Here is a 27,055-nt window from a genome sequence, read left to right on the forward strand (position 1 = left end):
TCCTGGGCCGATTCCTGCCTTGAGCTCTCAGCAGGTAAAGCGGCCTCCAAGGTGGCTGACTGTGTCAGGAGGGAGAGGCAGGAGGGCTGAAGAACGGCAGACCCCGTGTTCGAGTCTCAACGCCACCCCTGAGGCCACTGAACCCTTCCACTGAGGGAGCAAGGATGAAGCCTCAGGCTTGGGGGTGATGTCTGGGGCTCGGCCGTCTTGCCACTGGGGAGACTCCCGCTGCCGGAGAGGTAGAAGGCAGCCAAGCAGAGCTCTCACCAGCCCGCTGTCCTCTGCCCAGCCTGAGCCTCACCCCCACGACCCCCGAGGAGGATGGGGGCTTGCACTTGGCCTGGCACAGACCCCAAACCACCACGGCACACGGGCAACGGCACGGAGCAGCTCCAGCCGCAAGGATGGAGATGCCGGAAGCTGAGGTACGGGCTGTTCTGAGCACCAGCCTTGTACTCCCTCACCGTGATGGCAACAGGAGTACTGCTCGGTCACTTCCTGGTCATTTGGTGAGTCGGGACTGGGTAACTCAAGCAGAAAAGCTCTGGGAGCCCCCCAGGGGCGCTGGTGCCCCTCATACCGGGAAGGGCTTGCAGGTGCTGCAGTAGCAGTCCCAGGAGGATTAACTGTCTGGGGCTCTGAAATGCACATCATGGATGCAAGCCCTACAAGGGCGCTCCTGGGCAGAGGGACCGTGGGTCCATGGCCCCAGGCGGCGAGGCAGAGTTTGGACTTGGGGAGGGGGGGTGCCTTGGCGCAGCAGGCACAAGATCCTTCTCAGGACCACTGCCTGAGGGCTGGGGTGCTGGGACCTCGAGCAGGCTGTGTCTCCAGGCAGGAGCCACAGCTGGACCTCCACCTGCAGGGAGGCAAGGGGTTGGGGTGGGGGGTGGGAGGACCCTCTAGGCCACTTGCAAGTTTGAATCTAGGTCAAAGGTGAGAAGCCCAGCCTCTTCCACTGCCCAATCCCCAAGTGGGCTCATGTGGGAAAATCCTGTCCACACTGCCAGGACCTCAATGACGAGCCCAAGGACACAGTTATTCTCTCCTCACCAGAGTCCAGCTCCTCACGCTGGCATTCAAGGCCCCCCATACCTGGCCTCGCTCCCATCCTTCACTGTGTCCCAGGATGAACCCTCCTTTCTCAGCTTTCCTCTACCCTCCCCCACCCCTCATTCTTGCCCCCAAAGCCTCTGCTCAGTTCTCCCTCCCCCCTTCCTCTCTCACAGCTCCGCCAAAGCCCCCCCCCAATCCCTGTGGGCCTCTTGGGCCCAGCGCTTTAGCTCTGCACCTCCTTCAGGACTGCCGGTTGTCTCCCGGTTTCACTCGCCCAACGGGGTGCCGGGTCCCCTAAGACAGACCTGGGTGGGGGCCGGGCAGGCGCCAGGCCACGGTGGGCTCTACACGGGGCCCGTGTGTGGCTCTCCCTCCTCCCTGGCAGGCCCAGGAGGAGCCGTGCCTGAGGCCAAGGCAGGAGAAAGGACGACGGAGAGCCAGGTGCAGTCCCTAAAACAGGCTCTTTAATAACATTATGTCTTCACTGAAGAGCTTCGCTTTTCCCACCCAGCGCCGGGCGGGGGCCGGCAGGGTCCGTGGGACGGACGGCCACGTGGGCCATCGCCCCGCGGCCGGGCGGGTCCGGGTGGCCCCAGGGCCTTGGCGCCGCCCGCGCCGGCCTAGTAGAAGGAGTACTGGTTCTCGACGGCGCGCGTGCGGCCCCGGGCGCCCTCTCCCGGCCCGGTCTCTGGGGGCTCGTCGGCGCCCCCGCCCGCCGCCTCCAGCAGGCGCTCGGCGCTGTTGCTGCGGCTGCGCGCGCTCAGCGGGCCCTCGACCGGGCGCGAGGCGCCGGGCACAGACGCTGCCGAGGACGACGAGGCGGATGAGGACGAGGCGCCGCCGGCCTCCGAGGGCGAGGCGGGCGGGCAGGCGGCCGCGGCGAGGCTGGAGAAGTAGTGCTGGCCGGCCGGCTCGCTCCAGCAGGTGGGGGGCGCGGGCGCGGCGCTGGGCGAGGGCCCCGGGTCTGCAACGGGAGACCGCGGGCCGTCAGCGCCAAGCCTGGGCCCTGGCCACTCCCCGACCCCCAGTCCCGGCGTGCAGACAGGGGCCAGAGCCCCGGAGGAACGGGATGGCCTGGCATCACACAGGGAGCCGGGAACCCGAATTCAGCGCGCCGGGTTCCAGCCCACCTCCCCGATAACTAAAGTCATGGGTATAGGCGACACCCGCGTGCCAGGCACCCTCACTCACCCCTCCAAGGCTTCCTTCCTTCAACAGCTCAGCGCTGAGCCCCACCTGTGCAGGGATCTAAGGGACTCCACCCCCTTCCACCTGCCGGGAATTACTCAGGACACGGCTCCCTCAGGGCTGCCACTCTCCCGCCAGTCCTGATGCCCGGGTTGCTTACAACTCGCCCAAGACCGGGTGCTCATCCCGCGGGTCTAGCAGGGTGGCAGCCTGAGGGTGACGCCCTCCCCCACTGCCCACCTGTCTGTTTGCACGGGCCAGGTAGGGGCGTCTTACCAGGTGGGGGGTCCTGGGCCCGCACATAGCTGCGAAGGGTGATGTCTGCAGAGCCCCCGGACTCCAGCGGGATGGGGTGGGTGTGGAAGTGGCGGAGCATGTCGAGCACAGACTGGAACCACAGGTGCTGCACGTGGCACTGCCCGTGGCCGTTCAAGGACAGGCGCAGGTGCTGTGGGCACAGATGGGTGTGGTCAGTGTGGGGTGCGGGGGTCTCGGACTGGCCCCACGCTTGGCAAGTGCCTTGGAAGGTCACGGGGAGGACCAGGTCTCACAGAGGCCACAGGGGTGGTGTCAGAGTGGGGGCGCCTGACACGAGCCCATCTTAGGGGGGGTCATGCCTATGGCGGGGATGGGGAATGAGGGCCACAGAGCCAGGCTGGGACTGGAGGGAGCATGCATCTGTCCCTATGCTGGGAGCACCCACATCAGGCCCCTCGCACACCCCCTCCATCCCTAGTCTCCAAAAGCCCTAGAAGGTAGAGATTACAGCCTCCATATTAGAGATGGGGAAACCCAGGCCCAGGGAGGGGGAGACTCGCCCGCAGCCGCAGAGCACAGAGCTAGGAAGAGAACTCGTGTTTGGGTGACCCTCCCACCCCAGCAGCTAGGGGTCTGCCCACTGTCCCCGTACAGGCAAAGCCCAGCAGGCTGCAGACAACCCCCAGGGTGGCTGGGGACGAATGGCTGCAGACGCTGCTCAACTGTGCTGCAGCAGGAGAGCGTGCAGCACGGAGGAACAGTGCCCACGTGGGCCAGGCGCCTCAGGGAGAGAGGAGCCACAGGCCTGCGGTCTCTAGTGGTGAGCCACAGGTCTCTGGCTTCAGCCCTTTTTTGCTCCATGTGTATCTCACAAGGGGAAGCGTGGCCGTCTCTGGGGTGTGTGTGGCAACAGGGGTGATGATAGGAGGGTGCATGCGATGGGGGAGCTGGCCTCCTAGTACAGGAGAGAGAAACCCTGGGGAGGAGGGGAGTGTTCCCACGAGTGAGTTCTGCCACTCGGCAGGGCCAGAAGTTGCCAGAACAGTGTGGGCAAACCCGGGGAGCACTCATGGCAGCCCAGGGCAGGGGCTCAGCCCAAACCAGCATAGTGGGGTCACACCACAGCCTCAAGTCGGGGTGGGGCCTTTGGGGACAGAGACCCAGGGCAGAGCTGGGCCCCAGGGAGCGTGTGCCTCTCAGTCTTTGGAAAAACATTCCAGACATTTCTTATCTGAAGGTGAAAAGTGAGGCCTGGGAAGGCAGAGGTCTTCCTTCCCCGGAGGTGTATGAGTAGGAAGCGGCTCTATCCCACCACTAACTTCTCCAGCTCTGCACGGGACTCTGGACAGACACCGTGCTCTGAGAGGCACCAGCTGTGGTGAGTATAAAGCTCAGGGCTGGGTTTTGCCCTGGAAAGAGTGGAGCCTCCGGCTCTGTCTCCCCTCCAAACATCCTGACCCCACCCGCCTGCCCCATGCCCCACGGTGGGCTGGGCACCATCCGAGCCTCTGGCTTGGGCAGGCATCAGACCCGGGCCCTCCGAGGAGGCTGCCCTGGGGCCGTGCTGGCTGAGAAGTAAACTCCGGGTCAGGCTGCCGGGGACAGCGTAAAGCGCGCCTGGTTGTCAGAGGAGCTGGTGAGAGCAGCCGCTTTCCAAGGAGGAGTCCCTAGGGAAGCGCTGCCCAGGGGGCCAGCCGGGGGCTGGGACACTGGCTACCAGTGCAGGCCTGGAGCAGGAGTCCTAGGGTGCCCCCTCCTCCAGCAAGGACTGACGGCAACTGTGTCCTGGGCGGAGCCAGGGCTGGGTCTGTTTCCTTAGCGGAAACTCGGGATGGGGGAGGGGAGTTCGAGGTTCCTGCCCACTCTGTCACACTGAAACCCCCCACGGTCACTGGACTTTCTGTTCCTTTGTGCCTTAGGTCTTTATTAGCGCGCAGTGCCCTTCCTTGAGAGCCCGCCTTCTGGGCTCACAGCCGCGCCTTTGCCCTGCCCTGTCTGGACCACCCTTCCACTTGTCTTCACCTCAAGGATTCTCTGTCCATTACACGTCTCAGGTCAAGGTCCTCTCCTACTCTGGCTGGTGGGGTCAGGAGCCTCCTCTGGCGCCCCCTGCTCTGTGGCCCTCCTGCCGGGCCCAGCTCCTCCTCTTCTGCCTGGTTCTCTAGGGCCCACTGTATGTGGTTCCCTTCCACAACCCCGGGCCTGGTCTGAGCACAGGCCTGGCCCGCAGCTGGGGACCACGAGGGGCTGGTGAGCTGTGCTGAGCAGGGGACAAGAGGGGCTCTTGCGTGCTTGGAGCACTGGTGGACCCCAGCCTTGTACGGAGGTGGCTCTCGGTGGAGACCCTCAGAAGCCCTAGTGCTACGTGATCCCCAATGCACAGGGTCAAAGTCAAACCCTCAGAAGGGCCCAGCCTCCTGGGGGCTCGGCCACCAGCAGAGAGGTGCAGGAGGGAGGCGAGTGATTCGGAGCATGGCCGGGGTAGGCCTGGCCTGTGGGAAGCCATGCCACCCCTACACCCGTGGAGCCTCCTCCTGGGCGCAGGTGCAGCCTCAGGACCAGGGCCACCTCAGCCCGCCTCCCCCTGGGCTGGATACTTCCCCGCTGTGCCCCCCACCCGCCTTCCCTGACTTACCTTGGCCTTGCCCTGGAAGTTGAAGGTCAGCACGTACTCGCCAGGCCGAGTCTCACTCTGGCGGATCACGAAGAGGCCGTGGCTCCGGGGCCCGCCTGCCAGAACCAGCTGAGCTGCCTTGACCCGTGACAGTGTCCCGTGGAACCAGGGGTAGTCAGAGAGCTCCAGCTCGGGCTCAGCCTCGGGCTCCGGCTCTGCTCCGTCCTCCACTGCAGAGGGATGACAGTGTGAGAGGCGTGGGGGAGAGAGGGGGCATGTAAACGAGAAAAGGGATGCATCATCTTGTTGGGTTTTTGCATGTAAGATGCTGCTGAGTAATTTAGAACGAGGCAGGGAGCTGACCCACCCACTAAACATATGAGGTAAACTGAGGCACGGAGAGGAGAAAATGATAGAATAAGAGAATGTAGATTTAAGCTACAGACTGGTTTAGCAAATAGTTTAATGATAAGAATGTATCACATGATGGAATGGGTGCCTTTTGTCTCAAGGAAAGACCATTAATAGCAATTGGTGGGATTTCCCGGGTGGCGCAGTGGTTAAGAATCCGCCTGCCAATGCAGGAGACACAGGTTCGAGCCCTGGTCCGGGAATATCCCATGTGCCGCGGAGCAACTAAGCCCGTGCGCCACAACTACCGAGCCTGCGCTCTAGAGCCCGCGAACCACAACTACTGAGCCCGCGTGCCACAACTACGGAAGCCCACGCATCTAGAGCCCATGCTCTGCAACAAGAGAAGCCACTGCAACGAAGAGTAGCCCCCGCTTGCTGCAACTAAAGAAAGCCTGCACGCAGCAACAAAGACCCAACACAGGCAAAAATAAATAAATTAATAAAAAAAAAAACAACTGGCAAATGGTTTCTGTTCTCACATAACACACATTAAATGTTCTTGCACCTCCTGAACCAGTAACAAAACTCCTCAGTACCCCAGCTGTGTCTGCTTGTATGTATAACATCAGAACATGCTTATTTCATAGTCATCGTCCGGTTTTCTCTGGTTTGGTGGGATCACTTAGTTTCCTGGGGTCACTCTCTAAGTCGGCAACAAACCTGGGAACAGATCAAGTGTCTGTGTCCCCAAGCCCTCGTTACAACCCTTTGCACCCCTTTCTGTGAGCGTTTTCTACTGAAACCAGGGCCCGTGGGAGGGGTCACATTCCCGGACTAGCCTGCAAAAGCCGGAACAACCGAGTAGCTGTGCAAAGGACCCAGTGGGATGAAATGTCACTGCTTCTGAGGCTCAGGAAGGGCTTGGGAGAGGCCTGGGGGTGCCTGTGGCCTCGGGCGGGGGCGCAGGGAGGGGCAGCAGGAAGAGTGCAGCCCCACTGCACCTGTGTTATTGCTGTCACTGCCACTGCCACCTGGGGACTCCAGGGTCTCCAGGAAGGTCTCCAGTGGGACATGGACCAGGGACTCCCCGACGGCATCTCGAGCTCGGCTGTGTGGGGCTGTCACCACGGCTGCCGTTGTCTCTAGGGGCCGGGGCAGGTCCGCTGCTGGAGAAATGGCAGGTGAGAAGCATGTCTGTCTGTCTGACCATCTTTGAGCGACCGTCCCCTCCGACCCTGCCTCCACTACTCCAGCCAGCTCTGTCCCCACCTACCATCCGTCAGGAGCTCACAGCTGCAAGAGGCCACACGGCTGGCCAGACAGCTTCCCCGGGCACAGGGGAGATCGGCATCTTCCTCGCTGTCCCTGCGAAGGCAAGAAAGCGCAACCACGTCCTGCCATGGGACTCGGACCGCAGGCTCATGGAGCCGGGAGTGGCAGACAGTCCCGCGGCCAGCATCAGCCCTGTCCCTCTGCCACACCCTCAGCTTGCTCTGTGGCCGCCATGTGAGTGACTGGGCCATATGGAGATGTCTCCTGGTGGGTGCAGCTCTCCTGGAGGTCACATGACCCCTGCCCCCTAACCCTCGACAGGCTGCCCTCCTCCTAGGATCCCACGGAGGCCCTCATACAGGGGCAGGGCGTGGTGGGGGGCGGGGCCGGGGCCAGCTCCCTTCCCTGCCCTGGGCCTTTGTCTCCCCATCTGTGCCACAAAGTGATTTTCACCTTCACGGGGGCTGCGGAGCCGATGGCTGGGAGGGCGGCAGGGGAGGGATAACGGCCACTTTGGGGATGAGGGTGGCGGGGTGGGGGGGGCCCTGGGAGGCGCTCAGGACTTTAATTGTGCTTCCTTAAATGAAGCTCTTAATCAGGAGGCAGCAGCCCCTCCCCCGGGGCCTGGCTCACCCCAGTAGCCGGGGCTCCTGCCAAGTGCTCAGCCTGCTGGCCTGCCTGCCCCTCCTCCTCCCGGCCTCGGGCCTCTCCCGCGCGGCGCCGCCAGCCTCCCTGCTGTTCCTCCCGCACACGGCTGACCACAGCTGCCCTTATTACCAGCCATGGCTCCCCACTGCCCCGACCTACCAGCTTCCGGCGCCCTCACGGAAGTCTCCTCCTCACGGGCTCTAATTCCAGTCACCCGAGGGCCTGACATTCCCTGCGAGTCCCAGGTCCTCGCACACCTCCACAGCCTTTGCTGGGCTGTTCTCTCTCTTCTTCCTCCCTGCCGCCCCCAGCCCCCTCTGCCAGGCTCAGGCCCGCCCTTTGTTTAAGCCGCAGAGAAGGGGGGCACCTCTACCACTACAGCTTCTCGGAGCCCCAGGACTGGGTTAGGGGCCTCCCGGTTGGTCCCCCACCCCTGGCACTTCGGGCTCACCCCATCACTACCCCTGTCCTAGTGGTTTCAGCCTCCCCTGGAGTGAGAACAAGACTTGATTTAACTTCCCTCCAGGTCCCCAGACCCTGAACCTACAGGGCCTGCTGGGAATGGGAGTGTGGGCGTTCTGGCCAGCACCCACCTGAATTGGACTGCAATGGGAAAAGCCCATGTGTCAAGCTCAGCTCCTGCCCTCCCCGTGGAGGCTGGACCAAGGGCACAGCCGAGCTAGGCGCCCCCCACCCCGTCTTCCCATCCTAGGAGCACTTGGGCACTCACCCAGGGTCCACACAGCCCTGGATGTCAGCTACCCACGAGTGCTTCTGCAGGGAGTCGATGGTCTCCAGGATGTACTCTGCTCCGTTCTCCACCTGGGGAGGGGGTGGCGAGAGTCCAGATCACAGTCAGCACCCTCGGCAGGAGGCTCCGGAGCTCGGGACAAATGGCTCATCCCACCCCTCCCCCCTGGGGGCTCACTGGTGAGGGCAGCAGGAAAGACAATGGGGGCCCTGGGTGGAGCCCACACTCTCAGCAGCCCCTTCCTCCTGGGCCCCCCACTGGGGATCATGGAGATGATGTCCAGCCCTGCTGAGCTCAGGTCCTCAGGCCCTGGAGGAGCCCATGCTGGCTGGGTAAGGGATGGGGAGGTGGGGTGGAAGGGCATCACAACCCTCAAGTCTGTGAGGGGCCGGCTGGCCCAGCAGCGAGTTGAGGGCCCACACGCCTTTGCGCCTGGAACTCCACCTCTGTGGCCACACCCCTGGGATAAGAAGCCTCCAGAAGGGAAACAAGGAGGAGAAAGCCGGGCCCAGAGTGTGATCCTGCACATACATTGTCTGATGAACTCTTCCCAACAGCCCCGTGAGGGGGGTGATGCTTTCCCCGTCGTACAGATGAGAAGACTGACGTTCAGAGGTTCAGGTAACTCGCTCAAAGTCACACTAGCGCTCGGTGGAGGTGTTGGGACCCGAACCCAGGTCTCTAAGGCCAAGGCCTGGGCTCTGAGCTTCTTGTCGCGTGTCTCAGTAAAGAGCAGTTGGACTCCCAGCATCTCAGAGCTGGGACGGTCCTCGGAACTTCCTTCATCCCCTCTCTGAATGGATGGGGAAACTGAGGCCCACAGCGGGCCGGCAGGTGAGCCCGTTGGCCTCAGGGCTCCTGAGCATAATCAGAGACACAGAGGCCACCCAGCTGTCGGGGGCGAGGCTCTGACCTGTCTCATCCAGCAGATGAGAGTGCCAGGCAGGGAGGGGCCGTGTCCTCAGTCCCCCGCCTGGGGTGACTCAGGGTATGGGGTTGGCAAACGTTTGCTAAATGAATAAGAGAGTTCATGACTAAACAAACAGGGACAGTAAAAACATAAACCCAACCGGGAGCCTGGGGAGGAGGTGCGGGGGGCCTCCGTGCAGCTTCCGGTGGGTAGAACCAGGCCTCCTTGGGGACTTGGCCTCACAAACACGCTCTAATCCTCCAAGGAGGCACAGGGCCACAGCCCTGGCAGCCCGGAGCCGTGTCCTCAGCAACCCAAGCAGGCCACCCCGGCGATGTGGAGCCTGGGAAAAAGAGGAGCTGCCCCCAGACTCACTGGGGTGCCCCCCTGCCCACCCTCAGGGCCTTTGTGCCCTCTGTGGGACCAGGCAGGTTCCCACACTCCAGTGCTGGCGACAGGAGCATTTGCATAACTGCTGCAGGCTGGCTACCAGTTCCTGTCTGTGGGGTGGGTGCTCGCTGACTCCAGTGGGGGAAGGGAGGGGAGGAAGTGAAACTCAGGACCTTCACCCAGGCGCAGGAGGAAATGGGAACGGGGCCACACATGGTGGACTTGGACGACACCTGGGGCATTTGGCTTTGGAGCCCAGGCCAGGATTCACATCCTAGCCATGTGCTTGACATCTGCGTAGGATCCTGGGACCCCCAACCAGGGCTCCCTCCCCCTGCCCTGCTGCTGGTCCTTTACCCTCACCTCCCCCGACACTGCCCTCAAGCTCTGCCACCCATGAGGGATCTGTGGGGCCCGGGGTGGGGCTCACCTTGAGCACGAACGTGTTGTCCTTCTCCGGCATCTCCAGGGGCATGGTGGTGCGGACCTCAATGATGGCCGAGAGAGGGATGCTGACTTTGGGCCTGGAGGCCTGGGAGGCCAGAGGAAAGGGCAGTGAGACAGCGGCCCCAGGGCCTCCTGAAGCCCTCTCCCCCGTCCCCACTCCCAGAGGTCAGAGCAGCCCTCAGCTTAGGATGTCAGGCAGCCCTGGCACAGAGGTGTCCCAATCCCCATTTCACAGATGGGTAAGTTGAGGGAGTTCCTGGGAAACAGAGGGACCTCCCCATATAGTCACACAGCAAGTCAGGGACAGAGCTGGGACTGACATAAGTCTCCCACCTCTGAGCCCTGAGGGGGTGAACTCTGCCCCAGCTGCCCTTCCGCCCAGCGCACCTACCGGATCTGTGGTTTTCACATTTTTCACCTTGACCCATAGTAAGAAATACATTTGACGTTGTGACCCAGTACACACACACAGGTAAAAATATCTCTGAAACACATGTTTCACCAGACAATATTTACCCTGACTGTGTGATGGAGTGTGAGATTTTCTATTCTATTCTAGTTCATTTAAAAAAAAATGCTCATCTCCCCCTTCAGACTAGATTTTCCACAGCACAGGTCTGGAGCCTCAACTCAGAACAGGACTCCTGGAGCCGGGCAGGCCGTGTCTCTAGGTGGAGGCAAAGGGACCAGTGTGGGATTTAACCAAGGTGAGCTGGCAGGACTCCTGGGGACGGCCCTCTGCCCCAAAGCTCCTGGCCCTGGCCTGAAGGCCCCCCGGGGCTGCCTTGAGACTGAGATTCCTGGCAGGCCTTGGGCTTTGGGACAGGGGCTTTCTTAGGAGGAAAGGGAAGGGCCACACGTTGGATGGGCAGGCGGATGGGAATTCCTGGCAGCACTGGCTGCCATCCAGCAGAGCAGGGCTGCGCTTGGGGCGGTGACTGCGAGGCTCGGCTGACCATGGCAAGCCATCAAGCCAGCCGGCGGGGCAGGGGCCGCGGTCCTGGAGTGGGTGGAGCGGACAGGTCTGCGGTGAAGGCTGGTCTGGGAACTACCGCTGGGCTCCCGCTGGCCACAGGCGGTGATTCCTCTGCCTTGCACTTGAGGCCCGTCTGTCCTGGCCTAGCTGCCTCTCACCTGGCTCCAGCTCACTGTTACCACTTCCCTGGACGGAGCCATCAGGCTGTTTCACGACCCCAGACCTTGGCTCACTCAGCTTGAGTCTCCAGAAATGCCTGTCCTGGGGCCCTGCCACCTGGTGAGCACTCATGAAGCTTCTCCTCCTTGTGGCCCCCAGAGCATCCTGTGCTCACCCCACTGAGGTTTATTTTACCATCCAGTCCAGCAAATATCACTTGTCTGGTGGTTCCCTAATGGCAGGGGGCCAGCGTCATTGCTCCCTGGGCCCCAGGGCTGGCCGGCCTAGGGCTATGAGGGCACCTGGGGTCCAGGAGACTTTTCCTGCAGGGTGAGTGAGAGGGCAGGATGCTGGAAGCCTGACACACGGGGCTGTATGAAAGAGCAGGCTGGGGGTCCCCGAAACAGCCCCTAAGCCTGCAGACCCCAAGCCCCGGTCTGCTCCAAGGGTGCAGCTAGGCCTTCAGGGGCGAGAGGAGGAAGAAATCTGGACTGCGGATGGGTGAACAGGACTCAAAGGCAGGGGGAGTGTCAGCAGGGGCTCCCCGTGGGGCTCATACACCCTGGAACCAAACATATTTGGGAAACCGGACCTGAGCCCTCACCAGGCATGCTTCCCACCTGGCTCACTCCTGAATTCACAAACATTTGCACGAAAAAAGGAGGGTCTGAGGCCAGATCTGGGATAGGAACCCACCTGCCTTTCGCAGAGGTTGGGCAAGTGACCCCTCAGGAAGCCTGCCCTCTGCCCGCGGTGAATGGTGGGCTGCAGGGGGCACCGGCTGCTGTGTCCCCTCCCTCGAGGGCAGCAGACATGCTATTTACAGCTGAGCAGCTGTGGTTGCCACTCAGGGCCCAGAGGCATTGAAGCCCTGCCCTGTGGGTGACCCTGGGCAAGCCCCACCCCACTTCCCACCCCTCACTGGGCCTCGCTCTCCCTGTCTGACAAACGGTGGAGTTGGGCTTAGTGGCCCATGACTCTCTCAGGGACCTAAAGGTGGGGGCCTGGGCAGGCAAAAAGTTCTTGGTGAGTCTGGGCATCCTGGGACTTGGGGAGAAAGCTCTTCAGAGAGTCAGTGTGTCCCTGGGAGATCACCTCTCATGCGGCTCATGGGCACCCCGCCTTGGGGAGCCCACATCCTGCACCTCCAGGGGAGAAAGGCAAGGGGGAGCATCCAGCGTCCCGACAGACAGGGAGATGGAGAAGGAGGCGAGACGCAGGGTGGCTAAAGACAGCGGGGAAAGAACGGGCCCAGAGGTGGGTGAGGGCCCTGGGCGGACAACCCCGCACCCTTCCAAACCTCCCAGTGCACAAGGAGCTCCCAGCTCCACGCTCCTTTCACTCCCGAGACCACCAGGGTGATGGGTATAATTAGCTCAGCTCTGCCTCCTGCGAGCTGCGTGACTTTGGGCAGCCCACACCCCCTTCCTTCGTTCTCTTCTCTTCTTCTGTGACCTGGGGACCATGCTGCCCGCCTTGCCGGGGCAACTGGGAGGATGAGGGCTCTCAGAAAGCGGGCACTATTGTTAGAGTTATTCCCTCTTCCCAAACAAGGCAGATTTGCTCTGCTGGAGGAGACCCAAAGCTGCCCTCAGGGCTCTGACATTGAGCCCCCAAGAGAGGGGAGGGCATGGTGCACTCAGGTGAGCGGCCATGCTGGTGACAGCCAGGAGCAGCTTATGAAATCTGGGCCGGAAAGGGGCCAGCTGGGCAGGGGCTGGGCTGGAGCGTGGCAGCTAAGCTGGGGGACAAGCAGATTTCCCCTGAGAAGGATGCAGACCCCCGGCAGGCCCTCTGTGAGTGTGCCAATGTCATTGCCTCCTTTCCTCTCTGGGGAGGCTCCAGCCACCCAGGGACCCCAGGTGAGGAAGAGGAGTCCAGGCAGCCAGGCTCTCCAATACCTCCAAGAACAGTACCCAGAACCCCTTCTGTAGCCAGAGGGCCCTTCTGACACCTCACAAGCAGAAAAAGAGGGCCTGAGGGGTGACTCATCCCAGAGGCAGAGGGGGGCCCCTGGCATCCCAGGTTCCTGACCCTGAATACTCCATCCTGCCCATCAGATCAGGCAGTGCGGTCCCCGAAGCCAGCCCCTCCACGGTCCCCCCAGGTGGCGGTGGGCACTCACCTTGGGCGGCACGAAGAACTCTAGGCGGAAGCGCTCGCCTGCCACGGCCCTGCGCAGGAGCAGGCGACACTTCTGCCACTGGGCGGCGCCCCCGGGACCCGCGGCCGCGTCGTCGGCCACCATGAAGCGCAGCGCGCCCTCGCGCTGGATGTCCAGCAGCTCCACCTTGGCCGCTAGCGTCCGCGACAGCCGCAGGCGCCGCGTCCACTTGTCGCGCGGCTCGGCTGGGGGCTCGGCGGCCCGCGGGGCGGCGTCGGGCTCGGGCGAGGAGCGCCGGTGCCACATGTCGCGCACGCCGTCCACCACGCACAGGCTCATATTGCGCAACGAGAAGCCCTTGCGGACGCGGGCCTTGGCCGCCGCGTGCGCCGACACGTCCTCGGAGCTCCGCGAGTGGCCGTAGGGCGCGGCTTTGAGCGCCGGGGTCCCCGAGGGCTCGGGCTCCATGGCGTCTGGGGGCTCGGCCGCTCCCCGGGGCGCCGGCCCGGCCACCAGCACGCGGCGCACCTCCTCGCTGAACACGTCCAGGAAGTTGGCGGCGAAGTGGCGGGAGAAGGAGGCCCCGGCGTCGGGTGTGTCGTAGGCCGGGTTGTCCCGCAGGAAACGGCAGAACTTGTGCGCGAAATCCACGGCGGCCGCCTGCGCGTGCAGTTCACAGAACTGCCGCCAGTCCGGGACCGGAACCGGGACCGGGGCGGCGGCGGCGGGGCCGGGGGCGGCACCATTCATGGCTCCTGTCCCATCGCAGCCCCCGGAGGCTGCAGGTGAGAGGAGCGAGTGAGTGAATTCCTGACCCATGTCCAGAGCGCCCACCAGCCCCACTCCCCCAGGGCTGTGTGCAAGCTTCAATGTGTGAGGACAACCAGGCAGGGGGGACACGTGTCTGCAAGAGGGGCACTCTCCTTCAAGCAGCAGTCTCAGGGAACCCCAAGGTCATTCCTGGGCTTGGCGAGGGAGGCTGGGATGACAGACGCCTTCAAGTGGGGTCCCCAATGAGCCTCCAAGTGACCTCGCTTCCCTGAGTACCCTCTTCTGAGGGTCCCCAAAGTTTGGTGGACAGAAAGAAGTCATGCGCAATCCTCTTGGCTCTGCCTTTGAAATATACCAGGAACCCCACCCCTCCGCTGCTCCCCGCCATCCGTGCTGCTGGCCTGGGACCCACACAACCCTTTCTCCTGCCTGCAGTATTTTAGCAGCCTCTTCATTGGTCCCCCGGAACCTGACCTCACCCCCTATAGCCTGTTCTCCACCCAGGAACCCAGTCATTTCTGAAACATAAGACAGATCAGGCCCTCCGCTGCTCAGAATCCTGCAATGGTTTCCCACCCCACTCAGAGTAGAAGCCAAAGTCCTACCCATGGCCCCCAAGGCCTCACGTGATCTGCCTCCATTTGACTCTCTGAGCTTATCTCCCGCCACTCTTCTTGCCCACTCTGCTCTGGTCACACCTGAGTCCCACCCCAGGGCCTTTGCACTTGCGATTTTCTTTTGTATTTGCCTGGAATGTCCTTTCCCCACACCCCCTCACGTTTTTCAGGTTTCTGTTCAAATACCATCTTGTCCGATAGCTCTCCTTGCCCACCGCTCTATTTAGAATAAGAAATTCTCCACCCAGCGCTGGTGTCTCCGTGCCCTCTGCCTGCTTACTTTTCTCCACAGTGCTTATCCCCATCTGACAGTCTGTTTATCCACTTGCTTGGTCTCGTTCCACGCCCCCCCCAGACCGCCACCGCCCCCCCCCCCAGCACCACACCCTCCCCGGAGAATACCAACTCCACAAGGCAGCGGTTTTGACAGCCTCATATGTGGCTGTGTCCCCAGTGCTGGGCACATGGCAGGCACTCAGTAAACGCTGAATGAATGAATGAACAAATGAATGTGCTCAGCACACCAGGCACGTCACAGCTGTCACTGCCCAAGCCGTCACATGGGGCCTGAGAACACACAGCTTGTTAGTGACACACCAGGGATTCTCACGCTGACTCTGAGACTGTGGGCGTCACCTCCCAGTGTGGATCCAGTATGACTAGTGTTTCATACTGGCATTGAAGGTGCCGCCTCTTCAGACTCCTTTCCCTCACCGTGGACTGGCTGCCTGCTCTCCTTATGTTCCCCCCTCCTGGCACCCTGTTCCCTCCAGAGCTCCCATCCAAACCGGACCTTCCTGAAGAGGCCCTGACCGGGGAATCCCACCTTTCTCCTCCTGTCCCCAGGTGCCCCCACGCTTCCTCACTCCGGATCGCCAAACTGCATGGTGTGTGTCTAGTCATCTGGGGGCCTTGCCTCCTCATGCCCCATCACTCCTGGGGGCACAGGCCCAGCCATTCTGTTTATGCATCTCCTCCCCAACAGGCCAGGGTGAAAATTACTGGTGGAGAAGAAGTGGGGTGCTGCGGTCCTGCCCTGCCTTAGGGAGCCCCTGTCTGAGGGGGCCAGCCAGTGTTAGGGGAACTGATACAGGGGGTCATGCCCTCGCCTGCCTTTGCAGGATCCCCACAATTCCAGCATGGCCCTTCCCTCACAGCTCCTGGCACCATCTCCTCTCTCCTCTGGGATCCAAACTCTGTAACTAATCACCAGGTGAAAATAGCTGCCCCACTTCTGTGAGATCATCTGTGGGGCCTCTGGGCCATAGGGTACCGTGGGAGTTCCCTCTCACCTTGGGGCAACCTCGGCCATCGATCTGCAGTCGATAACCACAGGACAGCCCCAGGGAGGAAACAGGCCACTTAGCACTGAGGACAGTTTTCCTTCCAAACCAGCAGGTCTCCTCAGAGGCTCTCACCCCAGCACTGGCGGGAGAGTAGCAGGGAGTTCACAGGGCTTCCTGGAGGAGGCGGGGCTTGCACTGGGCTTCATGCTGGCAAAGAGGATGAAGAGTGACTTCACTGCAGCCATGAGCAGTAACTCGGAGGCAGACTTTTCAGGACATGGGGGAGGGGCTGGGGGAGAACAGGGGCTGAGGCACCCATGAATATGGCTCATTCTGGGCCTCTCTCCTGCCCTGCGCTTCCTCCTCATCTAGCTGACTCCTACTCATCCTTCAAGAATGAATCCAGGGGCCACTTCCTCCAGGAAGCCTTCCCTGACCTCCCCTGCCTCCCCAGCCCAGGAGACAGGTGTTTCCTCTGAGCTCCCACAGTCCCTGCCTGGGCACCCCTCTAACGAGGCGCCCACTGCAGGGTGCCCCAGGTATCTGCTTCCATGTCTGTCTCCCACCTGGCACAGGCACTCCTTGGGGGCAGAAGGCAGGCCTGAGTCATATGCCCGGAATGGGGGTGGAGGCAGGAATGCACCTGCCACCATCACCAAGGCCTTGGCCTGACCTGTGGAGAGCGGGTGTTTCTGAGGGTGGGGCGAGGACGAGGCCCTGCAGCTGAGTTTGTGAAGCCCCGTCCCTGGGCTCCAAGCCCATCCATTTACCCAGCAGGGCAGTGCTCCCCACAGGGGCCATCTCTCTCCCTCCTGAGACCACCAGGAGGGTCAGGCTAGGTGACAGGGCAGCCTGGGAAGGGTTAGCCCTGGAGCCAGCAGCGGAGTGTGCCCCACTTGCCCTAATTTTGCCCTCCATGGGGCAGGTGGGGACAGGGAGGAAGTCGGTCCCAGTGCCACATCCTCAAGCGTCAATCCCCGTCCCCCCACCCTTCCTGCTGGCTGAGAATGTTCCTGGCACGAAGGGGTAGAGCGGAGGGACAGGACCCGGGGCAGAGGCTTTCACTGGGTGAGGGGCAGGGGGAGGGTCCCATCTAGGCCGCACTGGAGGCAGGGGTGGAACTCGGAGAGGAATTTGCCAAGGGTAGGGGGCACATGCCCTAGGCAGGCACTGGCCTGGGATGCACAGAGGCTGGGGCTGCCTTGACCTCCCCCCTCCCCTGCCCTGACCTCTTGCTGACTGGCCAGGAGCCTATGGGCCCGATGCCCAGCACAGCAGCCCTCACTGTCCCCTGGGTCCAGCTGGGGCTACACAGAAGTGGCAGGGGCTGTACAGCCAGGGCTAGAAGTCACAAGCAGCCGGGCCAGCCCGGGAGCCCCAGCCCTAGTTACAGACCCAGGCCCAGGCATGGCTCTCTGTAAAGGGGGGGCCGCAAGCCAAGAGGAAGACGGCTCAGCCCCAGCAGGGCACGGGTGTGCTGCCCCCCTCATTTTTAAAGTGAGGAAACTGAGGGCCGTGGGCCAGAACTGGGGAGGAGACCGAGTGCAGGTACTCTGCTGACCTGGGCTCCAGGCCTGACCCCACTGCTCTCTGGGTGAAGGACGTTGACCTCAACTCCAGCCTCTGGGCCTCAGTTTCCTCACTTTAAAAATGAGGATGAGGGAATTCCCTGGCCGTCCAGTGGTTAGGAGTCCGCGCTTCCACTGCAGGGAGCACAGGTTCGATCCCTGGTCGGGGAACTAAGATCCCGCAAGCTGCGTGGCATGGTGAAGAAAAAAAGAAAAATGAGGATGAAGGGCCACCCCTTCCTGGAAGGACAGCACAGGAAGTGGTCTCTGCTGTGTTATAATCCATGTGTACCTGTGGGCAGGACTAGGGCTCTCCAAACCTTTGGGTGGAGCCAGGAGGTCTCCAGGGACCAGTCAGTGTGACACCCCATCAATCATTCTGCAGGTGACCACAGACCCAGATGTGGGAAAAGCAGAGCTTCAGGGGGAGGGGAACCCAGAGGTACCAGAAGCAGGGTGGACGAACTCACCGGGCTCCTACTGTCTGGCCTGTCCGGGAAGGCTTATGGATTGACTCCAGCAGGCCCTGGCTCTCCCTCCTCCAGTGGCTCCTTGGGAATTTCCGCCCGAGTCTCTGCCTGTGTCACTCTCCAGCCGGCTGGAACTTTCTTCCTCACTCCGCTGACTAGTCAAATTCTGCCCCACCTTTAGGCTATGTAAAACACTCTCCTCTTCCAGGAAGCCTTCCCCCTACACTGGCCCTTCCATTCTGAGCTCCCATGGCCCCTGTGGTCCTTGGCCCTCTTGCTTCCATGGGCCGGGTCCCAGCTCCCCCTCCTCTGGCCCCAGGGAGCCAGAAGAAACCTGCCGAGTCCGTGCAGGACAGCAATGGACTGGCCGGTGGGAGATGTGGGCTCTGTCTTGGGCTAGGCCCTATGTCTCCCGAGGCCTCGGCTTCCCATGGGGGGCTGGAGCAGTGGCCTCCAGCGGCCCCTGTCATGGCCCTTGGACACTGAAGACTGGGGCCCTACAGTCCCTCCAGGAGTGGGACCAGAGGCAGGCAGGAGGTTGCCTCTCACCTTCACGGGCTTCTTCTATGAGGACTCCGGTGGAGACAAAGGGAGCCCCACCCCCATTCCGCCTGGCCTGGGGATCAGGTGGTGGCCCCCCAGCGGCCCTGGGTGGGCAAACTACCCTCCCCAATCCATCACCCTGGGGTTCTTCCAGGCTCAGCTGGGCTGTCTGGCTTCTCCTCCTGGAGCAATGTTTTTTGTTCCCATCTTGCCAGGGCCAGAGGGTGATGGGATGGGGCTTCAGGGAGGCAGGGCAGGGGGTGGGATGGGGAGGGAAGCATAATCCAGTCCCTGCCTGTTGCCTTTCCAAGCCATGGACTCTCCTAACCCCTCTGCCAAGAACCAGACAGGAGAATCCCCCAACCCCCACCCGGTTAGACGCCTGGGAGAGGGGGCGGCTGGCCTTCCGGTGGTAAAAATAGCACTGACAATTGGAAAAGAGGAAAGAAAGCCAGCCATCAGCCCCCAGTGGCACGCAGTTCCGGACCCCATGGCCAGGTCATTCCTTAAAATATTAATGAGGCGGCCTAGCCACCCTGCTAATGGGCCGGTGACCAATCGATCCAGCGCACAGTGGGCAGCGGCCTGGAGGGGCGGGGAGGCACCGGCGTGGTCCAGGCCCACACCTGCGGGGGAGGGGGAGTGTTCCAGGGAGCCCCAGCTGGAGCTGGCCTCCCTACCACAGTCTCCTGCCCCCAGGGAGGGAAGGAGGCCCCCAGGGAGGGAAGGAGGCCCTGCAGAGCACACCAGCCGCCCGGCAACCTGAAAGGCTGCCCTCTGGGTGGGGGGCAAGGCCTGAGTGGCATCCTCCTCTGTGCTGTGTTCCGGGCTGGGCTGGACAGTGCTACCCGCCCTACCGCGAACCACTCCCGATGGGGAAACCGAGGCCTCTTCTTGGGGCCCCCCCAACACAAGGAGAGGAAAGAAGGCCTCCCTCGGCTGCCCCCTGCCCTCCAGGAAGCTGGCCCCTACCACGCTCACCGATGTCCTGTCCTCCAGGCTTCTCAGGACCACTGGCCCGGCCCAGCCCAGCCGACTGAGCACTTTACCACCAAGCCTCCTCCCAGCTGCCGTCCTGGCCTCCGTGGGACCGTAACCCCCGGTCGCCCCTCTGCACCCCGCCCCCTGCAGCACACAGACAACCTTCTGGCCCGCGACGGAGGCAGAGTACCCAGGGCTCAGTCTGTTTCACTGTTGGCGCCTGGGCGTTGGTTCTTAAGTCTACTCCCTCCCCCCCCCCCCCCCCCCAGAAAGTGTCCTCACAGGGCAGGCCCTGAACCAAGGCCTCCTGCAAGAAGGACGTGCGGCTGGAATTCCCTGACCTTCCCCACCCAGAATATCTGTGCTCGACCCATGACCCTGGCAGGAGGCAGGAGTGGGCGTGATTTCTGGTCTTAATACTCTTGAACTGGCTGGGTCTTTGCTGCAGAGTGGGTCTGGGGAGGAGCTGATTAGCGACAGGGACAGGTGTGGATTAAGAACCCTTGGGACTCTGCCCCTGTCTGTGGGGGTCGGGGTGGGGGGAGGGAGGGGTGGCGCGGGACTCAGCTGGCCCTGGCTTTTCTGAGTATCAGTTTCCGCAGCTGTAAAGTGGGACCATCCGGCTCGCCCACTTAGGCCTGCCTGCTTCATGGTCCAAGGCCTGTGCTGAGGAGCGTCGCTGGGAGGCGGCTGCTAAAAGCTGGCGGAGCAGCTCTGTGCCCTCACGCCTTCCACGCGACTGCCAGCCTTTGCCACCGTGGGAGAGGGGAAGCCCTTCTGCTGAGCCCCCGAGCTTTCACTGATGCCCCCGAGCCTGACAAGCCCCTCTGGCTCTGGGACCTGCAGACCCCTGGTCCGAGGGGGCCCCACAGCTGCTTCCATCACGGGGGCCCCGTGGCCGGGGCGTCTCCCCTCCTCCACATCTGACCATCTGACACATGGGACAGTGGAGTGGTTAAAAGCCTGAGATCTGGAGCCAGACCGGCTGGCTTTGCATCCCAGCTCCCCTGCTTCCTAGCCGTGTGACTCAGCCTCCTGGGGCCTCAGTTTCCTCATCTGTTAAAACAGAGGGTAAAAGAGCAATGACCTCAAAGGCTGTCATGAGGATTAAACAAGTGATTTGTTTAAGAATCAAAGCTCCTCTGCTTCTATTTCCTAAGTGTCTTGTATTCATTCCCTCTTTTCCTCCCACTCCTCTGGGCGGAGGACTCCTCCCAAACCTCCTTGTTTCTCACGATCCCCCCCAACCCCTGACAAATCCAGGCTCCACAGTGTGGCCAAGGTCATCTTTCTAGGACTCACATCCAATTGGGCTATGCCCCTGTTTAAAGCCCTTCTCCCCTCACATCTTCCCTGCCAGGAAGTGAGGATTCTCCCGTCATACAGATGAGGAAATGAGGTTCTGGCGAGGGAGGTGACGAGCCCATCATTCACTGGATTTGTACTGAACTCCCACCATGTGCCGAGAGCCATGCTGGCGGGTCCAGGGCCACAGACTGGTGAGGGGGGGAGTGTGAAGCCAAGTTCACATCTGTCCCTTTCTGTAGCACATGCTACTCCCAGCAGGGCTTTGTCACTGGGGAGCCCTCACTCTTGAGGGCACAGTAGGGGGACCCAGGCCCTGCCTGGGGAAAGGAGATGGCCATCCTCAGAGGAGAGGGCTCTCTGACAGGCTGGAGGGCAGGGGAATCCAGGGCTGGGCCCTGCAGGAAGTCGACATCAGATGAGCAGGGAGCGGGGGCCCCAGGACGATAAGCTGTGCCGGGGCCTGGGGGCTCAGGAGGGAAGCCTATCCTCCTTCAGGAGCACCTGGTGCTGGACAGCTCCTGGACAGGCTCTGTAGGTGGAGAGCAGGCTGGGATGGCTCTAGCTGCACTGGCCCTGCCATCCTGGCACTGCAGAGCAGACGCACCAACCCCTCTCCATCCTTGGCCTGAGCCTCGCGGTCTCTCCCTCTCTCCCGGTGTCATGGATCTCACCTAGGCCCTGATTCATAACCCTCCCAGACCTCCCTGGGCCATGGCCCAGCCCCGCAAATCTGCCGGACACCCGTCAACCCCTTAGCCCACCAGTCTGCCTTCCGGCTTTTTTCACGATACACATACCAGCGACTCCTAACTGAGGCCTCCAGTGCCTCCCCTCGGTTCTGAGTACCCCAGCGACTCCTAACTGAGGCCTCCAGTGCCTCCCCTCGGTTCTGAGTATCCCAGAACTCGGTACTGCAGATGCTTATAAAGCTTCCCCAGGCCTTTTCCCAAACAACTGAACTCCCAGCCTGGCTGAGCTCCGCCACCTCAAACTCCCCACATCCAAGTTTTAATACATCCTCTTCCTCCAACCCCTGCTTGTCCACTGCTCGGAGTCTCAACGTGCAGCCCGGCACTGCCCCACCTGCTTCTCTGCCCCAGTAGCTGGCAGGCCCCTGAGCCCAAGGGGGCCCCGGGAACGCCCCCCTTTGTCCTGTCCCGGCCTCCACTCTGCCCCCCCTGCCCCTCGTCCCTCTACAACACCACATGGCTTGTGGCCTGTCTTCTCTACCAAACCGTGAGTCCCCAGCTGGGTGTTATACCCGCCCCCAGGTGGGCCCTAGACACAGAGGGTCGGAAGTATCTGGAGAATGGAGCCCAAACCCTGCTTCACCCAGAGGAGCCAAAAGATGCCGTACTCCCACACACTGCTCTGCCCAAACAGGTGTGGGCCGTGACCTCCTCTAGATGTTGAAGAGTCAGCCCTGCTCTCCCCTGGGACAGAGCACAGCCATAAAAACAGACGCACCTGGGCTTCCCTGGTGGCGCAGTGGTTGAGCGTCCGCCTGCCGATGCAGGGCACGCGGGTTCGTGCCCCGGTCCGGGAAGATCCCACATGCCGCGGAGCGGCTGGGCCCGTGGGCCATGGCTGCTGAGCCTGCGCGTCCGGAGCCTGTGCTCCGCAGCGGGAGAGGCCACAACAGTGAGAGGCCCGCGTACCGCAAAACAAAACAAAACAAAAAAACCCAAAAAACAGACCCACACAGGTGAGTGGGGAAGAGAAACCTCCCCAGTTTCCAAAGCTGCCGCCGCCCCTCCAGCCCCACGTGGACAGTGAAAGAGCAGGAAGCGAGGCAGGCTCTAAGACTGGACCCGAATGGCATGGGGACAGCTGCCAGGAGGCCCAGTATACCTAAACTCCCAAGTCCCTACAACCCAGAATAGACAAGCAGTGCAGGAGGTAGAAACCAGATTCTTGTCAGAAAGAAGCGGTTTGGAAGCCTGGCTTGTTGGTTGAGTGACTTTGGGCAAGTCATTTCACTTCCTTGAATCTGTTTCCTTCTCTGCAAAATGGGGATAATAATAGAACCAAACCCCCAGGGTTGTTGTGAAGATTACATGAGAAACGCCACAGAGGCCCTTCTTAGCCTGGCACGAGTCAGCTCGAAACCAAATGCTCAGCCCTGGGGGTCCAGGCTCCACCTGAGTGGGGGTCCCACCTCCTAGGGAAGCTCACCCTTGGGTATGTGCGGGGGGTTCTCCCTGGGAGACCCACAAAGTAGGGAGGAGGGGTCTAGAAATTTTAGACAGAGTTTTCACAGTAAGGGTAAGAAAAAAAGCATATGCATTAACTCGATTCCTCAGAACCATTCAATTATCCCGCATCAGGATCTCCTGCCCATCATCACTGACGCCCTCTAGAGGGGGAGAGGAGGCAGTCTGTGGGAAACTGTCTCTGAGAACCCCATAAACGCCCTGAACCTTGCCACTGCCCCCACGGCCAGACCTCTTCCAAAGTTCTTAGAGCTGAAGGGTTCTAGGTCACTCCCAGCCGACGGCCTCCTGGATGGGGCAGGGAGGCCAGGATGGAAGAGGTTTGTTCAAAGTGGGGGGCAGGGTTGGGGGGTGGTTCAGTTCACACCCCCAACAGAGGCAGCCAAAGTGTCTTAGGGTAGGCATCCCCTGGCTCCTCCGTTCTCTTAGGGGTGCCCTTTCACCCATGCTCAGCGACCTGTGCTGGAGGGGGCAGCTCTTGCTGGCCAGCTAGGAGGTAGGCAGCACCATCCCCATTTCACAGGGTATTTAATGGAGGCTCAAAGGGCAGAGGTAGGGTTCAGTCCAGGTTTGACTCCCGGCCCTGAGGCTCTCCCCTGCACCTTGTCCACGGTCACTCCTGGGGCTGTCCAGTCAGCCCCGCGCGGCTCCTGAGGGGTCCCGGTCATTGCAGACTCCTCCCCCTGAAGACCTCACTTCGTGGGCTGCTGGGGTCCCTGCCTCTGCCCGGTCCCGGCCCGGTGGTTTGGCGCGGGGCCGGGCCCCGCGCTGCCCGCAGGTTCATCAATGGCCGAGGCCGAAGGGACTGAATGGAGGGCATGAACCCGCCCCTTCTTAAAGGCGCCGGCCTCTCCGGCACCCTCAGCGATCCTCCCCCCTACCGAGAGCTGCAGGAGAGTTCCCAGGGTGGGCGGGTCGAGAATGGAGACCGTGAGAAAGAAGGCCTGGGCCAAATGGAGGGCGTGCCGGCCCAGCGACGGTGGTCTGGGTAGGGTCCCTCCCGTGGCCGGCACCCTCCTTCCAGGTTGGCCCTCCCCCAGCCCCCGCAGCCTAGGGAAGAGACCCCAGCGCTCCAGCCCCCCCAGCCCCCAGCCAGAGACCCCTCCTCCAGGGGGCCCGCTGCGCTCGCCCCACCAAGGGGCCTGGGCCCTGGGAAGGGGCCTGGGCGCAGCTGCTCCGGAGGCGGCTCGGCCCCTCCCGCCACTCCCGCCCGGCCCGGGATGGGGGTCGGAGAGCCGATCCCCGCCGGGGGGCGCGTCTCCTCCGTCGCGCTCCCTCCCACCCGCGCACACAAAGACAACACGCGCGGACCGGGGCGCGTGCGGCCGCGCTCCCCAGAGCAGCAGTGCGCACACACACGCGCTCCCTCAGGGACGGATGGAGTCCGGGGTGATGGACGGGGGGACGAGGGAACTGAGGACAAGCAGGCCATACCTACAGGCGCGCAGCTGTGGCCGGGAGGGCCGGGGCGCCGGAGGAGCGCTGCCCGGACCGCGGCCGGCCTCCCGGGGCCCGGCGGCTCATGGCCAGCGGGGGGTTCGGGGTCCCTCCGGGAGGGAGCTGGCGTTGGCGGCGGCTCCTCCCTCCGTCGTCCACAACCTCGAAGGCTCGTGCGCTCCTCACTGGCCCAGCGCGGCCCCGGTTCGGCTCTCTCGGCGGCCGAGCCCGGCGCGCTCCGAGCCCAGCCCCGCGCAGCGCGCGCCCCGCCCGCTCCCCCTCCTACCCTCTGCCCGTGCGGCGCGCGCCTTCCCGGCCCCGCCCCCGCCTCGGGCTCGGCCCCCTCGCCCCTCGCAGGTCCCGCCCCCGCCGCGCCCCCCGCCCTCAGCACGAGCCTGTTCGGCGCCCGCCGCTGCTGCTCGCTGCCTCCGGGTGGCGGCGGTGGCGGCGGCTGGACTGCCGAGCCTTGGGGCCCAGAGGGGTTAGGAGCTGGCTTGCAGCCGCTGCATTTGGGGCGAGAGTCCGCGGCTGCCGGGTCTCGCGGAGCAGGCTCCAAGCCAGGCTCCGGAATCCCCGCCGTGCAGAGGCGTCCCCCGGAGCCGGGGGTGGTGGCCCCGGGAGCGTGGCGGGTGGAGGCCGGGTGGGTGGCCTGAGTAGTAGGGTAGTGGGGTGTATGGGGCGTGGGCGCCCGGCGGGGGCCCCGGACCCTCCGGCGTGGGGACAGTGGGCGTCTCGAGAAAGCCCAGATGTCGCAACGGGAGAAGTCAACGTCTGGTTCTCATAAATCCCAAGGGCGAGCACCACGCCCCCTCCCCCCAGCGCTCCGGTGCAGGAAATAGCCCCGGGGCTACAGGGCAGGGAAGACCCGAGCACAGGTCCCACCTCCCCACCTTCACAGTGATGGGGACACTGACGCCACCCGGGTAGGTCTTCAGAGGTCACACAGGGCTGATGGGGGGAGGGGAACACAGCCCTGTCTTCCTCACCCCTGCTTGGTTCTGCAACTCCAAAACCCGGGGCATAGGTTAGGGCAGATCCCAGTCTGGCTGAAAGAACAAAGACTGCTGCTGGCCTTTGCGAAAGCTTGTGGACTAACCCCTGGGGAGCTGGGGACCTCCAGGAGGCTTCCCAGAAGAGATGGAGGGGCTCCAGCAGGCCTGGAAGGCGCCCAAGAGGAGCAGAAGGGCATCAGTGTGAGCAGAAGTGTGGAAGGGCTGCTCAGAGATGAGACCTATTGCTTGCTCCTTGGGGGGTGCCGGACTCCTCCCCTCCTCTCCATTCTTGCCCCTGCCCCAGGCCCTCAGCTCCCACAGGCAGTTAGATCTGCGTCTCCCTGCCTTTGCTAAACTCTCTGCAACCCCACCTCTGGCCGTTCTGTGATCTACCATGGTCTTCCTGCTAGCCGGGAGTGCCTCCATATGTTGCCCTCCCCCACCCATGGTGACCTCTGACCTGTAGAGAGCTCTTTAACCTTTCCCAAAGCCATTTCGCATCTCTAATTTCCCAGCAAGCAGGACAGGCAAAGAAGGTTTTCTTCCCAGTCTTGTGGATGGAAAGGGTGGGGCCTAGAGAGGAGCGGTGGGCTGGTGAAGGTGGAGACTGCCCCGGAGTCCTCACCTCCGGCCTGCCAGCCCTGGGCTGCCCTCCACAGGGGCTCTAAAGCAAGGCAGGCCTGGTCTGAGGCCCTGGTACCCGGCCCCTACCCTTCCACACACAGACCGGCTGCTCTCTCGCCAGGACCTGGCTAGCAAACACTTCATGAAAGCTTAGGTGCGGACCAAACACCGTTTGGAGCTGCATAGAGGCCTGGACATCTGTCTGGGAACCTGACCTATGAAGGGGGCTGGGAGGCGTGTGGGAGTGTAGGGGTGGGTGCGTGACCGCCTGCAGAGTGGGAGAGAGGGAGGGAGGCTCCACGCTGCGCGGCCTGGCTGTGGACCCCACCCTCATGGGAGATGGGAGAGCCTGGTCCCCCAGTGGACTAACCTGGTTCCAAGTAGTGGGCTGAGCTCCACTGGTGGGCTGTCATTGGCCAGGGAGGGTCGTGGGGTGTGGAGCCCCGGGCAGGACAAGAGCGCTGATCGCCAGGGAGGAGGAAGTGAGGGGTACTCTGACCTACAAGGAGGAACTGGTGGGAGAAGTGGAAGTGGCTGGGGTGGGGAAAGGGCGGGCGGGGAGTGATTAACCAAGGGTAGCTCTGTCATGGGGACAGGAGCGAGGGTCAGGGAGGAGAGGTCTATCTGGTGTCCCCAAGGGCAGGAGGCTCTGTGGCCTTAGAGGACGTTCTGATGGGATAGATGATGAGGGACGCTGGGGTGGGACCCCAAAGGGGACCCCTGAAGTCACAAACTCTAGAGCATTCAGGGCTAAAGCTCAGACAGGGATAGCATGGGGGACTCTGGCCTGGTGGACTGCAGGGTGGGAGCTGGGTGTGGAGCCAGTCTCATGGGCCACCTGTCCAGTGGGATGACGCCAGCCACCACAGACCAAGAGGAAGCCCGGTGTCTGGGTGGGAGGGGACCCACACCAGTGGGGCTGGGCTGGAGGCCAGGTGGCCTAGAACCTGTGACTCAGCGGTGTCCCCATGCAAGCCTGGCACAGGGGGCTTGGTGGGCATGGGCTCTGCAGTGCGTGGCAGGCAGGGCCCAAGGGAAAGGGAGAGTACACGGCTCCAGGGTACACAGAAAGGGAAGCAGGTGTTCCCTAGGAGTTGACATCACACATCCAACCACAG

General features: G+C 62.6%; 1 protein-coding gene and 1 long non-coding RNA gene across 3 annotated transcripts; one reads left to right on the forward strand and one right to left on the reverse strand.

Annotated features, from left to right (window-relative positions):
* Window positions 1-1,541: 1,541 nt before the first annotated feature.
* Window positions 1,542-25,053, reverse strand: SH2B2 (SH2B adaptor protein 2). Of its 2 annotated transcripts, none has more exons than XM_079946215.1 (9): window positions 24,319-25,053; window positions 13,149-13,906; window positions 9,872-9,973; window positions 8,121-8,212; window positions 6,744-6,835; window positions 6,472-6,633; window positions 5,138-5,346; window positions 2,521-2,692; window positions 1,542-2,020 (listed from the first exon to the last, which is right to left on the reverse strand). In XM_079946215.1, exons 2-9 carry the CDS (start codon window positions 13,875-13,877, stop codon window positions 1,677-1,679), a joined length of 1,902 nt encoding a protein of 633 aa, XP_079802341.1. In that variant the 5' UTR covers window positions 13,878-13,906; window positions 24,319-25,053; the 3' UTR covers window positions 1,542-1,676. The 2 variants fall into 2 exon arrangements, with proteins under 2 accessions (XP_079802341.1, XP_079802340.1); XM_079946214.1 differs by having other exon boundaries at window positions 6,472-6,636.
* Window positions 1,875-5,053, forward strand: LOC307198901. Its single transcript, XR_013831710.1, has 3 exons — window positions 1,875-1,980; window positions 3,740-3,880; window positions 4,422-5,053. It is a non-coding gene; the product is annotated as an uncharacterized lncRNA (long non-coding RNA).
* Window positions 25,054-27,055: the final 2,002 nt, after the last annotated feature.

This window comes from Stenella coeruleoalba (assembly GCF_951394435.1).
Source record: "Stenella coeruleoalba genome assembly, chromosome: 15".
In the NCBI taxonomy this organism is placed as follows: Eukaryota; Metazoa; Chordata; class Mammalia; order Artiodactyla; family Delphinidae; genus Stenella; species Stenella coeruleoalba.